General features: G+C 38.9%; 1 protein-coding gene across 1 annotated transcript; it reads left to right on the forward strand.

The window, feature by feature from the left end:
• Positions 1-288: 288 nt before the first annotated feature.
• On the forward strand, positions 289-22231 carry tbc1d9 (TBC1 domain family, member 9 (with GRAM domain)). Its single transcript, XM_056729763.1, has 21 exons — positions 289-1030; positions 5455-5565; positions 7566-7684; positions 7853-8081; positions 9681-9942; positions 10020-10227; positions 10428-10634; positions 11115-11285; positions 11681-11831; positions 12240-12454; positions 12644-12761; positions 12848-13133; positions 14674-14803; positions 14914-15012; positions 15324-15392; positions 15544-15784; positions 18596-18661; positions 18841-18927; positions 19431-19499; positions 19586-19686; positions 20132-22231. Exons 1-21 carry the CDS (start codon positions 910-912, stop codon positions 20861-20863), a joined length of 3792 nt encoding a protein of 1263 aa, XP_056585741.1. The 5' UTR covers positions 289-909; the 3' UTR covers positions 20864-22231.
• Positions 22232-22513: the final 282 nt, after the last annotated feature.

Below are 22513 nucleotides of genomic sequence, written 5' to 3' on the forward strand. Positions count from 1 at the left end.
AATTCCACCTTTCACTTATACAACAATCAACTAAAAATAAAATATACTAAAAAATATACTTAATAAATCATTCAATCATCATTTGTTAAATCAAATTAAATAATTTATATTTACTTGCGTATTGATATAATAATGTTTGTTTTAATATCCGTTTGATTAAACAACAAAAATAATATTGTCAATAAATTTTCTTGTACATGATCAATGTTGTCCGCCCACCAATATGACGTCACGACGGCCTGCCCGTGACGCACGCTGACAGAGCGCTGCCGCGTACTGCAGTGGCGCTAGAGAGTCAAGCATCATTGAAACAGGATAGAAATGTCATGCATTGTTTGTTTTACGTGTTAGGAAGTAATTGTCGGGTCGTTTCATTTACTAAACATCAACGGAGCGTGCGGTTACAAATTCTATCCTTTTTCTTTTGCGTTGAAGTGAAAGGAGACGCAGTAATGTCCGGGGGTTGCAATTGATCTAGTTTCGAATAACAAAGACCGAGATTGAAACGCCGAAAATATACACATCCTCGGGATGAAACATTGGAATATACAGGTTCTGCATTTCAAGAGCACTAACAGTCATCGTCAGGCGTAATGTCGTTGTCCTTTCTGTAAGGTGGCAATGATGCTGTTTGTTAGATGTGAGGTGGTGTAAGCGCGGCTCTCAATAGCGATGCGGGAAGATCATATAGAGAGAGAGATATTATATGCGCGTTTGCTTTAAATATGTGGATATTATATGCCACTGATAACCTGTAATTGTGCTTTGTCACCGGTTGTCGAAGCGCGTGGATTCTCGTTTAAAGGGTGCCCGATTTTACACTTCGATAAGCTTAAGGACGGCGATTCCATACTGGACCCCTCAAATTTGTTTTATTGTTGATGCCCTGGTAAGGATATCGTGGTGAAGATGTGGGTCAACCCCGAAGAGGTGTTGTTGGCCAGCGCTTTATGGATGACAGAGAGAGCGAATCCTTATTTCATCCTCCAGAAGAGAAAGGGCCATGGCGACGGAGGAGGCGGACTCGCGGGTAATTCTATCAATTATTGACTAAAGTTCCTGCACAATAATGTTATTTAGATGAGAGACTGTTTTGCACACGTGGGTAAAACCATAGAGGTGTGTTTAATGCAAGTCGGACGGACGTCTCTTGTTATTGGTCACGCTGCTTTAGTTTTACGCGTAACGCAATTGTGCGCGTTTACCTGAGTGTGGAGAAGACGATTTTAGAAAATGAGAAAAATGCATTACTAAGTGCCTCTGTTTTCATGTACTTTTTTATGTGGGTAGTGTTTTTAAAGCATAACAATTGGAACGAAATATAAATCGAAATATTTTATATTATTAGATATAATAATATTTTTAGACAGCATGTACTTCAGCTGTTATGTGCTCCATATGTTTGCTCAAAACCAAAGGATGCATGTTGAGCCACACGATTTTAGAATTATTTTTAAACCGATCATTTTTGCAGGTTGATAAAATAGGTTCCCGTATTTCAAATGGTAGAGCATTGCGTTTGCAAGGCAAAGGTTGCAGGTTCAATGCCCAGGAAACACACATACTAATAAAGTCTATTAACCTAGGTTGTGTACAATAAATGTAAGTCGCAGTGGCGATAAACGTCTGCCAAATGTGTAAATGTAAAGAAAAACTATATTTGGCTGGTTAATTTGTAGTTTTTAGACTACTTTCCAATAACATTGTCCAGTTGAGGGAGCCATTCGATCTAGTGTTATGTTAAGGTTATAGCTAAATATGTCACTGATGTCATGACATACCGGTATTGTAAATAAACCAATATCGATTGCCATGATTATTGATATTGTGTCAATATTGTTGATTATCTTCTTGACACTCCAACATAGTAGATGGTAGATCTGCACCTGTTAAGATTAATTTGATACAATTATTTATAGATTGGAAACTTTTGTCTTTTTTGCCATGAAAACCGTTTAGTAAAAATCGCACATTATCAAAAATATCTTTACTGTCTTCAAAACACTTCTTCTTGCTTTCAATAAATTGAATATATACTTTAATTCCAGTAAGATCGCAAATCTGGATTGAGTTTCCTCATTTCATGTTAGAAAGATCTTAAAGTTATTCAGTCCAATGTACCTGCCAATGTGGCACTAATGACCTAGTAAAAATTACCGTTATTAAAAACAAAACAATCTCTGTTTGGTTAAGCTGATTAAAAAACCCTCCTGCAGGACAATAAATGGAACCTTGTTTGATATTGTGAAATGTTTTATTGACGAGCGCCTCACCCGCTGACCAGACCTGAATTTCTAGTTGGTCAACAGGTATGCAAGACGTTTGCTTTCAACTTCTTTATCTCTTATTGACTAGTATCTGCTGTTTCATGCTAACCTTTGAAAGGAACAGGTTTTTGAAATTAGATCTTTAAGATAAAGATACAGCTGAGAATTGAAACTTTTCCAGTATTTATTTGTGTGTCAACCTCTTTGTGTCTATCAGCGATGGAAGACAGACACAAAGCGTACACAGACACAAAACTGAGAAAAGATGATGTCATCATTGTTACATAAATGTGCCAGTTTCTAGTGAGAGCTGATCATCCTGGTACGGCCCAGCAGACTTTCTCAGAAGAATCTTGGGTAGATCGCAGTTGGCCAAAAGCCCCTGAGAAGTATTGAATATGTTTTGTATGTTTGTCAATGAGAAGAGAACCAGAGTTTCTTGCGAATGATCTTCACTTGATAAACTTTAAGTCCACTTGATGATATGTTTTTATAGGTTTCAGAATTATTTATTTTAAATATTTTTTTATTTCTGAAACGTATTTGATATCTGCTGTTTCTACTAGACAGATTTAAGATCCAAACTTTGGTCAAGAAAAATACCTCCGGCTTTTTTTATGTATTTTCTCCATAGAGTTATGCAACTTCTTTTTAACATTAATTTCTTACAAAAGCAAATAATCAGCGGTATACCATAATCGTGTTATATTTTCTTCAAGTTTACTAATTAATTTAGGAAAAACCAGACAAAATTGATATTTAAATAAAATATATCTAAGAATACTATCATTGTCTTCGGGGGTATTGTTTTTTCTAATAAAAATTATATTTGACTCCCTTTTTAAAATGACAGCCAGTATAGCCTCATATTTAGTCCATTAGGTGTTGATGCTGTGCTCAGCATGGCTTTAGGAAGCCAAACATTGTTTAAAATGCTGTTATGCTCTTCAGTACAGTGCCGCTGCTGTTTAAAAAAGATATTGATTTTGCCCATGTGTTGCAAAGTGGCTGTTTTTGTGTGAGCAGAGATGATCTGACGATGAATGCGATTGAGAGCAGCTACTGTCTATATTTAGAATTAGAAAAGACAAACAAATGTTCCTCCCACACTCCTCGACTGCTTAGGAAGACATCAGATTTGCAGAATCATTTCTGTTCATTTCTACTAAGAGAAAGCAGTAACACAAGTATTAATAGATATGCGATTGCTGTACAAACCTCAATGTAATTATATGTAGAATAGCCTAAGCAGGGGATGCAAGGATGACCCACCACATTTGCCAAAATGTGCAAATAGAATGCTGTGTGGAAAACTGTATCCCACAACACAATTCCAGTTTACTTAGGGCTCATAGTGGTGAACGGTAGGGCCTGTAACTGAATAGATCATGTGAGATTTACTGTATTCTGAAATCCCTGCGCTCTTGTTTCTGCAACCAAGGAAACCATTGCTCATCCGAGCATATCAAAGCAGGAACAGAAAGTCACATGTTCAGGAGGGGGTGTCATCGCACATATGTTCCTGTGCAGAAAGAGGAAGACAGGCTTGTTTAGAAGATCCCTGTTTTTCACCACTCATACACACAACACCTTATAGGACGTGAAATGGAAGGGGAAATGCTACATGTTAGATTTCTGGTACATGTTCCAGTTTATCATGACTCTGCATTTGAACGCAAGCTAGGTTGCATCCCACCAATGTTGAACATGATACCTTGAAGTAGATCTTCTCAGATCAGGGAGAGACTTAGTGGTGCAGATGTGAAGATAAAGTGTGATGCCAGAAGGCTTAAATTGTTGATGGGGAGGTTTCGCAGATGGCCTAATTTGGCGTGTCAGATACTTAGATTTTCAGATACTCATAGTTTTACCTTGAGGCAATGCAAATGTTCCTCAGGTTTGTTGTTGGGGATCCAACAGGTTTACATAATCTGCACCACCAAATTTATAACAATCTATATTTCTCAGCATTATCCAGGTTTTCATCCAAAGTTGCGAATTCATCTAATGCTCAAAATTTGAATATAGCATTAATCATTGGGAATAAGCACCGTTTCCATTCAACTAGTCAACCGTCACTTCCTAATAAACTTTCAATAAATATTAGTAAGAAAAGTAAGACAAGCCACTGAATTTAATAATTTTTGTATATAAATGATACTGCTGTTTGGGAAACGCAGTCATGACAGTTCTGGGAGGCAATTAAAGAAATACTTTTACAAATTTGCGTAGGCATTTAAGAATGACCGTAGCAACATTTCAGATGCTGTGAAACAAGATCAGTACTTTGGTTGGTCAGATGCGCATAAAACCACAATATTTTTCCCCGGCTATTTTTTATATTTTTTGTCCTTGATAGTGTTTGATAAATATCAAGCCAAGTGTTTGCTCCTTTTAAATTGGGCAACCATAAGTTCCATTGAGTATTTACATTTCAATGACCAAGACTACTATGGTTGGCAAGAAGATTAAAAAAATGATAATTAAATGCAATATTTTTGTTTGCATCATATAGTATACACCGATTTACAAACATAAAACATAACATATAAACCCAGGAAACTAGTACTTAGGAAGTGTGACAATGAACATTCATAGATTTATTCACACCCCAATGGTTCAGTAACATCCAAGATCCTGTTTCTTGCGTTTGGTCATTTGTTGAATTTGTCAAAGGGGCTTTTTTCATGATGATTTTGAAGGTCTTTCTGTAGAATGTATCTAAACATGGTCAAAGGTTTCTAGTGCTGCTTTTTTGTTCATAACTTGAAGTAATATAATATTAGCCAAATATATTTGATAAAGAAACCAGCAAGGACCAGCTTATGTGCAGAACTTGACAGACATTTTGAAGAATGCCTAGATTCCACACATCCAAAATTTAGCATGTGCAAAAGCTTGGAAAATCAGTTTTGATAACCAGGCTCAGAAAAGTCATAAATTATTACGATCTTTAAAAGTGAATTTACATTTGTTTCAAGTTTAAAATGTGGGCATCATGACATCTTTTAGTAACATTTCCAAAGCCTTATCCTAATAACAAAAAAAGAGAAATAATGGCAAAAGTGATGGAAGTAATTGACCAGTAGATGTGGGAGTCCTAAAGTTGTGCTATTTGAAGCTACTGCTCTCATTTTCCAGTATCATAGCGTTATAATCCGTAGCCTAATATTCTGTTTTCCCAAAGGTCTGCTGGTTGGAACGCTTGATGTCGTGTTGGACTCCAGTGCACGTGTGGCTCCATACAGGATCCTATACCAGACCCCCGATTCCCTGGTTTACTGGACCATCGCCCACGGTAACATACTGCCTCCGTATGCCTCCCATTCTGTATATTCCCTCACGTTCCGCCTTCTCCCGGGTGGCCTCTCATTGCCAGAGCATTACCTCATGGCCTATTGCTTCTAAAGTGGAATGGGAAGAAAGAAATCAATGTCCACTTCTCTTTCAAATGTTGCTTGAGTTTGCTTACGGTCTTGGATTTTAAAGTTCAGTTCAGACAACATCGACGTTGATCGCAGCGCTAGGGGTGATTTAGAAATCGATGCTTCAACAAAACATGATGTTTGGTTGGAATGTTTAAGCACGGTTAACCTGCCGATGCTGAACCAATGTGTGGATAAGATCACTACAAGAGTCTCTGCAAGTAGAGGAAGGCACTAGGCTACTGTGTGACAGGTTATATAGTGAGAGAACAAGTGACGTTTGTAGTGTAGTCTATGGTTGCTGAGCAATGGATCTATTGATGCACTGTCACAGGTGTATGTTTTTTTTGTTATTTTATAATGCCTTCTAACGTGGCTCAGCCAATCGGTATTTAAAGTGAAAACTGTCCATGTTGCATGATGACAGAAATGCATTATTAAATGTATTATACATAACTGTCCTCAGAGGTGTAAAAGTGCCTAACACAATGAGAAGTGTTATGTTTTTATTACCTTAGAATTACCTATTTCTATCTACACACCCGGCTGGTCCCCTTACATGGAATTCGGCATGTTGTTTCTACAGTAGCCCCAAATGGACAAACTGCTCTACAGAGCGCGTCAGCGAAGGAAAGATGAAAAAGAGCTCTTGCCTCCCAGAGGAGCAGAGAGTGCTCTGTTTCTTAGCTAATCTTGTTTAAAGGGAACGCTGTTTGGTTCAGGTTTCACAAGCTGTTCCTTGCAAGCCATTTGGTAAATCTCTTTATTAAAGAAAAGTAACCAAAAATAGAGACCTGTGTGTATGTTCTCTAAATACCTCTAGCACTAATCTTGTGTTTGTACTTGTAATCTGAAATGCAAGCATATAAAAACTAGATTCAATAAAAACTGGTTCAGTAACAACTTAAACCTATGTAAAGATAAATAACCTGCTATTTTATGTTTCAAACAGAGATGGCGATATAGAGGGAAGTTACAAATATCATCATTAAAGGGATAGTTCACCCAAAAACTCAAATTTGCTGTTTATTTACTCACCCCCAGGTCATCCGAGATGAAGTTGACATTTTCTTGAGTAGAACCATAAAGAAGATTGTTTGCTTCATATAGTGGTAGTCTATGGGCTCCACCTGTCTAAGAGTTCCTAAAGCACATATTTCCAAAAAAGCACCTGTCGCTCAACACTCCCTTTCTGAAGGTTGTGGTAAACGCACCAGATGCTGCCATGCCATCCGCCACCAAATACTACAAGAAGATCCCGATTGGGACGTGTAATGAGGATGCACATTATGACTAATATTATTAAAAATGATTCGCTTCACAACACGTCAACGTGTCGCCAGAAGGCGCTCTTTTGGAATTATGTGCTTTAGGAACTCTTAGACAGGTGGACCCCATAGACTCACATGATATGAAGTAAAAAGGGCTGCGGATTTACCAAACAATCTTCTTTATGGTTCTACTCAAGAAAAAATGTCACCTACATCTCGGATGGCCTGGGGGTGAGTAAATAAACAGCAAATTTGAGTTTTTGGGTGAACTATCCCTTTAAATCATGTTAAAATAACCGTGTATTTCACACATTAGCTAAATGCAGAGTCTATTTATACTACGCGTACTTTAATCTTGTGGCAGACAGGGTGTATTTAATCATTTAGCTTGCCAATACTTTTTTTGATTTATTGTTTAATGAGAGTTGAGTTAATTAAATTATGTATTCTGAACCATCTGCTGCAGAATTCTGCAAGTCAATGAAGTAGTTTTGGATGTTGACTTGAACTGAAATTGATGATACTTAATATGTGTGGTATATATTGGTGTTATTTTACAAACTCAAAACGTGTCTCTGCCTTGATGTTTTTATGTCTTCTAGGGAGCTCTCGTAAGGAGATCACAGAGAACTGGGAGTGGCTGGAGCAGAACCTCCTGCAGACGCTCTCTATATTTGAGAATGAAAATGACATCACCACTTTTGTAAAGGGCAAAATTCAGGTTAGGCACTGACAAATAATCACAAAATGGAAGTTATTGTTCATTTTCTTTTAATATGGTCAATGCAAAATAAAATATTGTCAATAGCAGCATATTCTGGGATATCTCATATGGCAGCAGTTTTGGAGAACAGAGACATAATCTCTCTATATCTGTCTTGCTGTTCAGGGCATCATAGCTGAATACAACAAAAGTCACGACATCAAAGAAGATGATGACACCGATAAGTTCAAAGAGGCAACAGCAAAGTTTCGTAAGCTCTTCTGCATGCCCGAAGAGGAAAAGCTGGTGAACTACTACTCCTGCAGCTACTGGAAGGGAAAAGTGCCCCGTCAGGGATGGCTGTACCTCAGTATCAACCACCTCTGCTTCTACTCCTACCTACTGGGAAAAGAGGGTAAGGATGGAGCTCTCAGCCCTGATGAGATGTAAAGAGTACTCCTCTTTGTACTGTAACAGGTGTTGAAGTTGGTTGATGCCTCATCATAAACAGGAATCATGTGATAAATCATATTTCTTGAGTTTTTACCGGCTGTTGTTGCTAAAGCTAATCTGGGACATTGACTAACATTTAAAAAAAATATATTTTATACTATTTTTTATGATAGATACAATTATAAATTAATATAAAACAATGTTAAATCACGAGTATGCTTTCTAAATTTTCACACCATATAGGACACAGCCCATCTTTATTCGTCAACTACCCATCTATAGTACACCTGATACTAGTATACACAGTAATGGCAACTAAAATAGCTGAACTGAATACTAAATTCACTGAATTTATCTATGATTTATTTTTTCAGAACTGTCACTTTCTGTTAAAGGATATGCCATAAATATTCAAGTCAAGAATCATTTTAATCAAGCAATCACAGGGCTCTATAGTCTTACGCCTTGGGCATGAGACACACGCATTTCAACCAGCTCACACATCACACCATGTATTTTTCGAGCAGAGTAATTTCCAGGATAACGCCCACCAAGTCGAACTGCTATTAGAGGAATCAAGTGAGTTCCCCATAGAGTTCAGAAGGCCATGCCACGCACCAGCAAATCAAATAAAAAAATATATCTACCGAAAAGCCAGTCAGAAAATAGCATTGCTAAAGACAGATTTTGGTTATTGGTCTGTCCAGGAAGCTGCTTTTGGTTTTAACTTTCACATGCACACAAAATCCACTTTTGACTAAACAAAACCAAAACCTGGAACAGCTTGGCACTAGATGGAACTCTGTCATCCATCATGACAGTGAAAATGGCTGGCCAGGAACCACAGTGTTTCAAATGGGAGCCACCAACCCCTGTGCTAAAGGCCTCAAAATCTGCTACCAACACCTACAATAAACAACACTAAACATGATCTCTCTCTCTCTCACACACACACAAACCTGCACTAAGAGATGCTGAATTAAATACATATGTTTTATTTGTACAAATTTATGGAGCACATTTTACAGATCAGTCTCACTCCTAACTCAAGTCAAAACTTGAGAGCCCCGCAATCATTTTGACATTTTGTGTTTCATTTGTATTTTTGTGGTCTGTGGAAATTTCATTGGCCCAACATTTGGCTGTATATAACTAAACATTAAACATATAATTTCTTACAACATTTATCTATCAGAAAACACTATTGAAACTCGCTGCTGAGCTGTTTGGCTGCAAATTCTGCTTCATGGTAACAGCGACTTCTCCGTTCATCTCTCTAAAGCATAATGAATAAATAGTATAGTGCTTACCTAGTTTCAGCCTCAGACGTCGGCGATAAGCTAGTGCTTTACTGGTAATTCGGTTCTTTTAAATGAAGTTAAACCTCTTTAGCTTCTACAATAGCTTATCATACAATCACCTTACAACCTCAGAGTTTTTATGTTGTGCACTATAGACTGAGATATTTAACAAACATCTTGTATCCTTCTGTCTTTGTTTACACTTTGAATCTGAACACAAAGCATGTGAATCTCTATATGAATATGTATGATTTTTTCAGTTAAGCTGGTGATCCGCTGGGCTGACATCACGCAGCTGGAGAAGAATGCCACCCTTCTGCTGCCTGACATGGTGCGAGTCAGCACGCGCACTAGCGAGCACGTCTTCTCTATGTTCCTGAATATCAACGAGACCTTCAAACTCATGGAGCAGCTGGCCAACATAGCCATGCGCCAGCTGCTGGATAACAAGGGCTTCGAGCAGGACCGCTCTCTGCCCAAATTGAAGAAGAAGTCACCCAAGAAGGTGTCAGCCCTCAAAAGGTCTGTACAGGTAAAGCTCATCATGTTCGTAGTTAACGTAAGGAGCTGAAGCTAATTGAAAGATATAATGTGTTTAGGGATTTGGACGCCAGGGCTAAAAGCGAACGATACCGGGCGCTTTTCCGCCTTCCCAAAGATGAGAAGCTGGACGGTCACACCGATTGTACCCTGTGGACTCCCTTCAACAAGATGCACATCCTCGGACAGATGTTCGTCTCCACCAATTATATTTGCTTCACTAGTAAAGAGGAAACCGCTTGCAGTCTGATTATCCCACTCAGAGAGGTCGGTCACAGATGAGACATTCTCTGCCAGACTCGATCAGTCACAATATTGTGTTTGAGCACATATGATGACACTGACTACACATGATGACACTGACTATCTAAATATCTGTTGTCTGTAGCATCCCTAGTGAGCAATTCTGAACCCCTCGCCTGTTATAAATCATCCTGCCTTGTTCCTTCTGTATCTGTCTTCAATAGGTGACCATCGTTGAGAAAGCTGATAGCTCCAACGTCCTGCCCAGCCCCTTGTCAATCAGCACCAAAAACAAGATGACCTTCCTCTTTGCCAACCTCAAAGATCGGGACTTCCTGGTGCAGAGGATCTCTGACTTCCTGCAACAGACCTCTTCCAAAATCTACTTTGAGAGAGAAATCACAGGCAGCTTCAGCAGCTCCGACGACGAGGTGGGCAGAATGTTGTATGTTTGTTATATTGGTGTTTATGAGTATATTCTGTATACTTCTACTGAAAATATACATCGAGTTCTGTGCTTACCTATACTGTACGTGATATGGAAGATTGTGTTGTTTGATTTGTTGAAACAAAACAGAATGATACTTTACTACACTCTACTATACTGTACTTTATTGTACCATGTAATGACCATACTGTGCTATACTGTTACTCTATGCTGCACACTATGTAATACTGTGCTGTAGTCTTCAGTACACCTTGATATGATATGCTGCAGCATGCTATAGGCCTACTGTGATGTATTGTACTTTTCTATACTATGCCATGCTCTGCTATGTATACAGTATATTGTACTTTAGTATATTGCATGCTATGCCATACTTTACCCACAATGCAACGGTATGCTATGCATACTATACGGTGCTATACTATACTAGATTACGCTATACAATTTTCTGCTCTGTTTGTAGTTGTACTCTCAGCAGGGCAGTGTTCTGTCCTGTAGTCCTCAGCGCGGTGCTCTCAGCTCTGAGGGAGAAAGCGAGAGGTTTAATCTCAACGACAACACCGTTCCCACAGCTACACAGGCACTGATGACCATGTACCGCCGGCGATCACCAGAGGAGTTCAATCCCAAACTAGTATGCACACAAACATATGCCATCACATAACATTTAGTAATTTAGATCATTTCTGGTATTGGGCTGCACATGCTTAAAACATGTGATCTTAGGTTTTGTATTGGGAACATAAAGGTTGCAGCGAGTGCATTTTATAGTCAGTGAGGTTTGCTGTAGTTAAAGTAGAAAAAAACATGACGGTCAACTGCTTTGAATTTTTTCAATACTGAATGAGTATGAGCATATATTAAAGACAAATGTAATGTCATCCAGAAACAAGTGTATTAGACAGTATTTGAGTTAGTAAGATGCTTGTTAGATTCTTTCCAGAATATACTTGACAAACACTGAATCCTCTCTCACATGCTCTCCTGAACACTTCCGATGATGTCATCCTCTCTCTTAAATGCATTCAGGCTAAAGAGTTTCTGAAAGAGCAGGCTTGGAAAAATCACTTTGCCGAGTACGGTCAGGGATTGTGTATGTACCGAACGGAGAAGACCAAAGAGCTGGTGCTGCAGGGCATCCCGGAGAACATGAGAGGAGACCTCTGGCTCCTGTTTTCTGGTGAGTTTAAAACTTGACAGATGACCACTTATATAAACTGTGGATGAAAGATTTTTCTGTATTTACTCCTTTGCACGCACACACCTGTTAGCCTACTTTTCTTTTGTGGCTCACTTGTGGTTACGAACATACCTGTTTGTCTTTTACAGCAGCTTCCTGTTCATGAGATGTGTTATCAAATTGTTCAGCAAAACAACCTGTATCGAAACCTTGACAGGCCACAAACACACTAAACAAACTGAAACACACGAGCGCATCAGCTACTTTTGTGGTAGTGCATGTTGTTTTTTATTTACAGTTGTCTACATCAGCAGCGGTGGAAAAAAATAACGGAATCCTTTGTTTTGTTTCAAAGCGATGAATGGGTTCTGAGTGGTTGGTTCAACGTGTCAAATTTGATGTTCACAGGAGCGATTAATGAGATGGCTACTCATCCTGGTTATTACGAGGATCTGGTGGAAAAGTCGATGGGGAAATATAATCTGGCCACGGAGGAGATCGAGAGAGATTTGCATCGGTCTCTTCCCGAGCATCCGGCCTTTCAGAATGAGATGGGCATCGCCGCCTTGCGTCGAGTCCTCACGGCATACGCTTTTCGCAACCCCAAAATTGGTTACTGTCAGGTATGAACGCACGCTTACGGCTACACATGTACACCCTTATGTAGTCTTAAAGGGACAGATCACCTAAAATCTTAATAATGTTATCATATGTTTCATCTAGGGAACCCAAAATGATATGAGCAGGATTTTGAGTCTGTCCCTTTAAATATAAAATTCAGAAATGTTGATCCGAGTTAATTTTTTCCACAGGCTATGAACATTGTGACCTCTGTACTCCTGCTGTACGCTAAAGAGGAAGAGGCCTTCTGGCTCCTGGTTGCCCTATGTGAAAGAATGCTACCAGATTACTACAACACCAGAGTTGTAGGTGAGCTCCAGGGTAGTTATTCTCCAAATGATTCTCCATTCGGGTAGAAGCCACAGGTTGACAGTGATGTTGTGTTTGTTCCTCAGGTGCTCTGGTGGATCAGGGTGTATTCGAGGAGCTGGCTCACGTGTACGTCCCTCAGCTGTACGACTGCATGCAGGCGCTGGCCGTCATCTCCACCATCTCACTGTCGTGGTTCCTCACGCTCTTCCTGTCCGTCATGCCGTTCGAAAGTGCCGTGGTGGTGGTGGACTGCTTCTTCTACGAGGGCATCAAGGTCATCTTCCAGCTTGCGCTCTCGGTGCTGGATGCTAACATCCATCAGCTGCTGGCCTGCAAAGATGATGGAGAAGCCATGACCATTCTCGGGAGGTAGTGTATGAGAACCACTGGCCATATTGCATTTTAGGGACAATGTACTGTATGTAGTGTATTGCAGGGTGCATGCATGAAATATATTGAATTTTGAGTACACTATACTGTACGTAGTTTACTGCAGAGTGGTTGTATGTAGTACATCAGGATTCTGAGTACTGTATATTGGTAGTTGACAAATAAACTGATGTGAAATGTGTCCTATGATGTGACAGCAAAAGTTTAGACGCTATTTTATAATATAGATATAAATATTAATAATACTAATAATTTGAAATAGTATATTGTTAACAATTTTGCTATGTAACACCATATAACAGTATATTTGTCAGCTATCCATATGTAGTATATGGCACACTGAGTAAACTATATGTTGTATATTACAAAGTGGTTTATGCAGTATTTTGCATGTGAGTACAGTATACTTACTGCGTCTGCGTCTGAGTTGGTGTATGTAGAATATCAAGTACATTGTTATATATTATGTCTTTGAGTTTAATGAGTGCAGTAGACTATATACTGCTAAGTGTGTGTATGTTGTATATTGCATTTAAAGGGGTCCTTTGACTCGGCTAAAACGAATATTATTGTTTGCTTTAGATGTCATACAATGTGTATACACGATTTAAGGTTAATAAACGCTGTATTTCCCACATACCATTCATGATTGTATCTACCCTTTGCTCAGCCTCTCTGAAAAGCGCTGATATTTTACAAAGCTCATCGCTCTGAAAAGAGAGATGTGCTATGATTGGCCAGGTCACTAGTGCGTAGTGATTGGTCGAATACTGCACGGAAATGTAACGCCTGCGACGGTACAATGAGATTTACAAGACCGCCCACCTTACTTGCGTACATACATTTGGGCGGTCCTAGTCAAATCATGTCACAAAGTGACATACATGTGTGGGGGAGTGGTAACACGAGGTGTTTCAGGCAGGTCTAGGTTCGCATTCGCATTTAGATAGAATGCATCTTTTGTTTTTGCAATTTTACGTGTCTAATACATGCATGGGCAAATTATAACACACCAAAGTATTTCCGCCATAGGACCCCTTTTAGTATAGTTTATGCAGTATAGTGTGAAGTGGTTATATGTAGTACATTGTGTTTTGTTTACAGTATACTGTACACTACAGAGTGGGTGTATGTTGTAAATTGCAATGTGTAAATTTTATATAACATTACTGCAGGGTGTATTAGAGTTCGCTATTTAAGTGCAATATACTGTATATAGCATGGTGCATTTGGAGTGTATACTGCAAGTGCAGTGTGTTTGTATGTAGTCTATTGTTTTGAGCAAACTATTTGATGTCCATTGCATTTAAGTAAACCATATGTAATATACTGCAGATTGGCTGTATGTAGTACCTGTAGTTTTCTACGTAGTACTGTACACTCACTTTTTTACATGCATACTATGTAGTACACTACATACAGCAGTTCACATTCACAGCATACCTTTAAGGGATTTTGAGAATAAGTTAATTCTATGAAAACACAATAAAGCACACATGCTTGTGTCCTTCTGTTGTAGATATCTAGACAGCGTGTCCAATAAAGACAGCACGCTTCCTCCAATTCCCCACCTGCACTCTCTCCTGACCGATAACGGTGAGCCGCATCCAGAGGTGGACATCTTCAAACTCGTCCGCAGTTCTTATGAGGTTTAGCATCTGAATCTTTTTGTTATCTTTATCAACATTATGATTTGTTTACGCTTACATTCATAAGATGTGATATATTTAACTTTTTGTGTTAATTCTGTCACGTGCAGAAGTTTGGCTCCATAAGAGCTGACGTCATCGAGCAGATGCGTTTCAAACAAAGGCTCAGAGTCATCCAGGCTATTGAAGATAACACCAAACGCAATGTGGTAATGAATATCACTACACACACGTTGTACCTGTCAATTACGTATAGATTTTGTAAAACAAATATGTGCGATTCCATTGTAAAATGACTGGAAATGCATGTGATGTATTAATAATGTATTTATATGATGTATTTACAGTCAGGGAAATATAGTATGATTTCTATAAATAAATAATTGAACTGCTATTTGAAAATATGAACAAACTATGAAAAATGCATGAACTGCATGATTCTCACAATTGATGTGAGAAAATGTAATCCGTAAATAAAGTTGCTCTCTCATTCATTTTTGTCCTGTTGTCCTTTTTCCAGGTGAGGACCATAGTGACAGAGACGGCTTTCAGCATTGATGAGCTGGAGGAGCTCTACACACTGTTTAAAGTGAGTCACAGCTCAGAGTGGATCTATATTTCAGAACTTCTGCATGTTATGAGCATTCATTTGGACTAATGAGTTTAATTATGAACATTCATCTCATCCATTGGCTTATAATTAAAGTTTCACATCCGATCCATGAATGTTTTTCCATCAGACTGAGCATCTGACCAGCTGTTACTGGGGCAGCACCAGTAACCCCATGAGCCATCACGACCCGAGCCTGCCCTACCTGGAGCAGTACCGTATTGACTTCGATCAGTTCAAGGGCCTCTTCGTGCTGCTCTTCCCCTGGGCCTGCGGCACACACGCGGATGATCTGGCCCTGCGCTTCTTCCGTCTGCAGGATAATAACGCAGACGGGCTCATAAACTTCCGCGAGTTCATCAGCGGCTTGAGTGAGTGTGCACCAGAGTTGCTTAGAAAGGAATCAGGTTTTTCAAATGCAAAGTTAATGTTTGAAATTAGTCATTTAAACTAAAGTTATTTTAGTTTGCTAAAATTAAAACGTAATAACTTAATAAATAAACCTATTTAAATGATTGGAAAAGCTTAAACTAAATGAGAAATTAGGCCGTGTTCACACTTGACTTCAAGTTTGACTAGAAAAAGTTGACAATGGCACTTTTTTTGGTTTTAGCATTGTGGTTACAAAATAGCAGCCGGCGATGTTTAAAGATGGCATTTTTGCTCGAAGCAGCTTAGAGAGACAGGCTTCATAGGCAGTGTAATGGAAGTCTATCTGAATTATAAACAGAGAGCGTCTTCCAATAACTGATCACATATTTAAAAACTACAATACTAATTTCTCAGAAGTTCTTGACAGTGAAAATTAAACTAACATTTATACAAAGTTTTGGTAATGTCATGCCATATGGGACCGGGGGCACTGAGCTTGCATTAACGGAGCCAGTGAGGCTATAACAGCCTTAGCCAACGGGTTGGCGCGTATGGTCGCGTTGATTTTGGTAATGTGTTGTAACGGTATCAAACTCGGCACCAAACTCCCCCGCTACCGCTTCGACGAAAGCCACCCCACCTCGACCCAGGTGCGCGGCAGCAAAGGTCGCCGTCCCACCGAAGCTTTGGCGATGGCCGCACTGTGCACTTCCGTTCCCCCAGAACCACCGGCACCGCAAGGCCATTAGGGGGCAAGGACTCTCCGACAGCATGTCTCTCCTTCCTCCCGGGTTTCGGCACCAATGTAGAAAAACTCAATAAAAGGAAGCAAAGAGACAGGAACCGGCAGACATTTAAACATTTAATTACATAAAATTGTAGTGAATTCAATGAGGAACAGTATTATTTAAACACTATTCTTCATCAAATATGTAAGAATCATCATGAGCTTTGATCACAATTATAAGTTATATATTCTCCACCACCCTTTGTAAGGGAAACAAATATCAACCCAAATTGGGATGAATTTAATTAATAATGATCAATTATAATTATCTTGATCAAATTCATGATTTGGGGAAATCACTTAGCATTACGAGCAGGTAGCAAGAATCGGCATGTTTAGGGACTCCGGATTATGAGCATGAACTACAAACAACATCACGTGTGAAATAAAACAGGCCTTTATTACCTAGACTAGGCACATACTAATCTAACACACACACATACAGTTTAGCATTGGAAGAAGGTTGAAGTTGAAGCAGGGAGAAGAACAGAGTATGGATTTATGGCAGTATATGATATTCAGAAGATCAATAGCCTGAACTAAACATCAGTTTCTTCTTGTAAAGCACCTTTGTTAAAAGGATTAATGATGCCCTATGCATCCATTAATAAGACTAAGTTTGATACTTGCACGTCTTGCCCATCAAAAGAAAGAAAGTGTCCTGATGCAATTTCTTAAGGCTCCAGGTGATCTTGGCTGAAAGTGATCAGAGAGAACCAGTTTTATGGAGAGGATCTGTATCTGGAAAGACGAGGCCGCAGCCTGGCACAAACTTATGGGTCAAAGGTGAAGTCTTCTTCTAGTTCATCCTTTGGAGATGCAGAACGCAAGGAGAGAAAGAACAAACCCCCACAAACTGCAAACCTGAAGAACAACTCCTAAAACCTTGACACAAGAACCAAAAACAAAAAAGACTCTTCTCGTGGTCTCTTTTAAACTGTAAGGATGTCACATCCTACAGACGTGACTGATACAATCAGGAGATGGCAACTTTGGAGGGAAAGTTAATTGTCTTTGTCTCTCAGATGGTGTTTTGCATGTGAGAGCTGATTGGATGTTCACTAAGAAGATTTCTAAGAGTTTGATAAAACTAATATGAAAAGAGTTAACAAAACACAACAAACATCAACATTAAGGAAATAACAAATGTAGCTCATAGACACCAAACATGATCTAAATATCATCTTGGTTAAATGAGTTACTACAAATCTAATAATTCCAGTAGTTAAACACACATCCATGGATACTTTGGATTAATGTTTAAAACAGACGTAACAACAAGAACATTAATACATGGAAATGGTATAAATGAATATATGTACATTTCCATATAAATGCATTTAGAATTGTATGTCTGTCCCCAAAGTGAGTAAAGAGAGTTCAGCTCCCTACATTCCATTCCGTCGTAAAATACTCTATCTTGATGGATTGGTGTGAGTTGCTATGGTCACCAGAGATCTTGTCCTGCTCTTGGTGTAAGTTACAGATTGTGGGTAGACCCCCAACCGACTAGCTTGCTGGTGGGGTGAGGGGTGTTGTTGTAATATTTAAGAAATTTAATTTGTTATGCGTGTCTGATCGGTATCAGGTACTACAAAATCAAAAGTAAAAAGACAGCCGGCCGCCCCTCACGGTCGACGGCTGGCGAAAAAAACATGTTGACGGTCCGGACGCTCGTTCTTTTATGCTCCCGATCTCCTACGTGATACGAGACCGGTGCGTGCACAGCTGGCGCTCATTAACACTTCACTCACCGGCCTTGAATCACGGTCTCGCCCCGCCTACTCCACTACTGTATTATTATGTAAAACAGAGCTAGCAGCTTCAAAAAAGAAGTCAAGTGTATTTAGGCCTTAAAATGCTAAATTAACTTTTGAAAAAATCTAAGAATGATAGCTAATTTAAATTATTAATAAAATTTAAATCAAACTACAACAACTCTGTTTTAAACCAGAACATTTATCGAGGTGTTTGTTATGCATTTAACTTGTTGGCATACACAAAGCAATGTACTGTTTTGCAGGTATACTGTGTCATTGTGACCTGACAGAGAAACTCAAATTTCTGTACAAGATGCATGTGTTTCCAGGTGGGTGAGCTATAACGTTCTGACATGGGAATAATATTGTTTTACTTCATGTCTCACAATGGGGTTGTTATAGTACATTCTGCATGACAATCAAGCTGTGTTTAGTTGTGTTTTTGCGAAAGTCCATGTATTGTGTAGTCCTGCTAGAAGATGCTGAATATTTATGGTTTACTCCTCAGAGCTGAATCATGAACAGGAGGAGCCTGACTCGGCCTGTGAAGCAATGCAGTATTTCTTTGAAGACATAACTCCAGAGACATCTAGCGGTACTAACTCAGGATTCATGTCCACCACGCTTCATCGCACTGTTCTATATCAGCTTTTACTGCATTTTATTCTAGCACGGCAAATATAGTAAATTATACATTTTATATATGCGCCCCATTTTTTTGCATTGTATTTATTGCAAAAACAAGTTCAGAATGTGTAAGTTTTGAATATTTAATGTTTCAAATGATGCATAGTTTTAAACAAAGCTAATAAAAAATGCAGACATTGCTAAAATGCCTTTCTCATGGGCACTGTGCATGTTTAGAGGTAAAAGATATCGTTTCAGTACAGCTATTTTTTGTGGTGTGTTTCTTGTCTTAGTTTTAAAACAGGTAAATAATACATGTGCATAAAATTTCATCCTCACTATTTTATTATTGAGTCATCTGATAGTTCACTAGTTAGAGTTTTGATTCATTTTAATAATATTAATCTGCATATTGTTTGTTTATTCTCATTAAAATACTGGAATCCTACATCCTTGTCTTCTCATTTACAGGCGTTGATCCCAAGAACAGAACTGAGAAGGATGATGGTTTTGTCAGGGTCACCTTTAAAACTGAAAAAGGTTTTGTTATCATTTATTAAAAGTTTATATGACAAAAAGTCATGCTTACATTTGCAGTATATAACTGGGCATCTTTTTTAATAAAGTTAAGAAACACACTCCAGATTACCGTACCTACCTGCGCTTGTGGAACCAGGAGACCAAATCTAAATTAGAGAACATGAAGGATCTACCCAAACTCAACCAGGTACACCTGAAGTCACACTTAAATTATGACTACCTTCCATTAAGACATAGGATATTTCTATGATAGTGTGGAGAGTAAAAGAGTTTTGGAAAATATCTGTGTGATATATTGATTATTTAAAAAAGAAAATGGTACATTATGTAATTCGGCAAAGAGATCAGCCATCGTATTGTTTCGAAATGGAGGGGGAGGGGTGATGTGAGCCGTTGCTTGTGATTCACGACCTCGCCATTAGATGCCGCTAAATTTCATACATTGGACCTTAAAGTAAACTATTAAAATATTGTAAAAATATTAAATACAAAAGATTTTAGCTGTATTAGCCAGAATAGTTTGCATTGAATGTCCTTCCCTTTAACGGATAAATCTGCAATATGACAATAGGATTGTTTATGTTTATGTTTCTGTCATGTGATGGTCTGTTTCTTTCTCCTCCTTTGATCAGAGTCAGTTCATCGAGTTGTGCAAGACTCTATATAACATGTTCAGCGAAGACCCCAATGAGCAGGAGCTGTACCACGCCACCGCCACGGTGACCAGCCTGCTGCTGGAGATGGGTGAGGTGGGCAAACTCTTCTGCTCTCCGGCTAGCAAAGACGGTGAGGAAGCCGACGACGAAGATGACGATCAGGTTTCAGTTAGCGGAAGCAAGCAACAGAGAGACCGGCGCCAGCAAAGCGTCCCGCCAAGCGGCACGAGCGACGCCGAGATCAACTCCTGCGTCACGGGTTCCCTCTTGATGGAGGACATCAAGCTGGAAGATTCCTCCCCCAAAGACACTGCAACATCCTCCGCCATGCTCATCTCTGACGATGAGACCAAAGATGACACGTCCGTTTCCTCATACTCCGTTCTGAGCGCAGGGTCCCATGAGCTGGATGACAAGCTTCAGTGCGAGGACATCGCCGAGGACACAGTGCTTATACGGAACGGTGGGCCCAAGGGAAGAGCAGGCCATCATGGGAAAGGTGGTCTGCCTCACAGCACCAGTATCGATAATGACTGGACCATTACGTTCGAGCAGTTCCTGGCTTCTGTTTTGACCGAACATGCCCTGGTCCAGTACTTTGAGAAACCGGTGGACATCACTGCACGAATAACTAACGCTAAGAACGTACGGAAGGTTGGAGAACCTCACACGTCCGTCATTGACTATGAGATCTCGCTATCTGGCTGATTTAACCTAACCTTCTCCACTCCAAACTGTATCTTGACTCATCAGCCATACGTTCAGATTTGAAGGAATAGTTTAGTAAAAATTCTGTCTACATTTGTTCACATTCATACCATTCCAAACCTCTGTATATGTTTCCATACAATGAAAGTGGATGGGGACTACAACACTACAGTGGAATGGAAGATTTTTATAAAATAACAGGCTTTACTCGCACAAAACAATTGTGTCTAGGTACGACTGGGAATGTATCACAAACGTCATATGGGTTGCTTTTATGGTGCTCTTTTGTTATTTTGGGGGCTCCCCATCTCTATTCCCTATCCACTTCCCTTATCTAGAAAGAACTGCCAGGAATCTGAGAACAGTCAGTATTTTGTTAAAGTCATCTTTAATGTTTCACAGAGAAAATCATAAAGGTTGGAATGACATGAAGATATGCAAATGATGACAGAATTTTTATTTTTTGGGTGAACTGATCCTTTAAATAAAGCTGAGTCGAATTTATAACATCTGTTTTCTCCAACGGATTTCCACATTAATCAGTGTGAAACATCAAAGTCGTGTTTATATAAGCTTGTAATGAAACGGACTGTTCTGACTTTTTTTCTGAAGAGATGACAAACAGAACTTTATGCCTTTTCACCCGTACAAAGATCCGTTTGACCTATTGTATACTACAACGCACTTGGTGTACTTTATATACAGAAATGCTAACTAAAGTATCTTATAAAGTTAGGCTGTCTATCATAGTAATCGTGTCTAGAGTAGTCCTACAAGAATCTATTAAGTAGTCTTTGAGTAACGTTAGCTTCACAGGGAGAGTCAAGGGTCTTTCAATCTACAGGAAATATGTGAAAGTAATCTTAATGGGCATCAAAGTGTACAATGACCATCACCTTGTGTAAAAAGAGAAGGCATCCTGATGCTAAAAAAGGATATTTGCTGCTTGGAACAACATCACCTAGCATCCTAAATCAACACAACAAATTTCCTCTTACGGTTTTCGGCACCTGCACTTTGGATTTTATTTGACATAAACGGTGAAGATGTGTGTATATTAATAACACTTAAATACTTGGTATTAATCAGCTGAGAGACAATGTGGTCCAGGTGTGAAATATCAGACTTTTAGGCATTCACTATTTAGAGTATATACTCCATACAGCGACTGTGTACAGTTTTTAATTTAGTGTGCGCATTCACCGTCAGAGGCATGTGGCATGTGAGTTCACCTTGTTGTAAACTTTCTGTTTATATAAACCGTTTTTTTACTTTATGCCTCTTTTTAAGTTAATGTTTTAATGTGGATGCTTAAAACAAAGCTGTAAATGATTTGAATCCCCTCCGGAAATTAAAAGTATAAAGGAATTCTCTGGGGGTTTTTTTAAATGTTGTCTGTGTTGTTGTAAATTACAACCATTGGCTGCTTTTTTATATGAATGGTGTACAAAACGAAGCTCATTATTTAATTCATTTAAGAAGAATTATACATTTTGGTTTGTATTTCTGATAAATATTTTTTTATATTAGTTCAAAAGTAATGATTGCTTTTCTCTGTTACAGTAAGTTAATACATTCACAGATGTTGTATATTTTGCTACGTTAACTGCAACCTTAAATTTCTATTAGATAATATTAAGATCTTATACA

This window comes from Triplophysa dalaica, chromosome 2 (assembly GCF_015846415.1).
Source record: "Triplophysa dalaica isolate WHDGS20190420 chromosome 2, ASM1584641v1, whole genome shotgun sequence".
NCBI lineage: Eukaryota > Metazoa > Chordata > Actinopteri > Cypriniformes > Nemacheilidae > Triplophysa > Triplophysa dalaica.

What these genes read in the sequence shown, in the direction of transcription:
- tbc1d9 (XM_056729763.1), top strand. Translation starts at nt 910, where the DNA reads ATGTGGGTCAACCCCGAAGAGGTGTTGTTGGCCAGCGCTTTATGGATG. An exon ending in CGGAGGAGGCGGACTCGCGG is followed by an intron (nt 1,031 to 5,454) that starts GTAATTCTATCA and finishes GTTTTCCCAAAG; the next exon opens with GTCTGCTGGTTGGAACGCTT. An exon ending in CTACCTACTGGGAAAAGAGG is followed by an intron (nt 8,082 to 9,680) that starts GTAAGGATGGAG and finishes TGATTTTTTCAG; the next exon opens with TTAAGCTGGTGATCCGCTGG.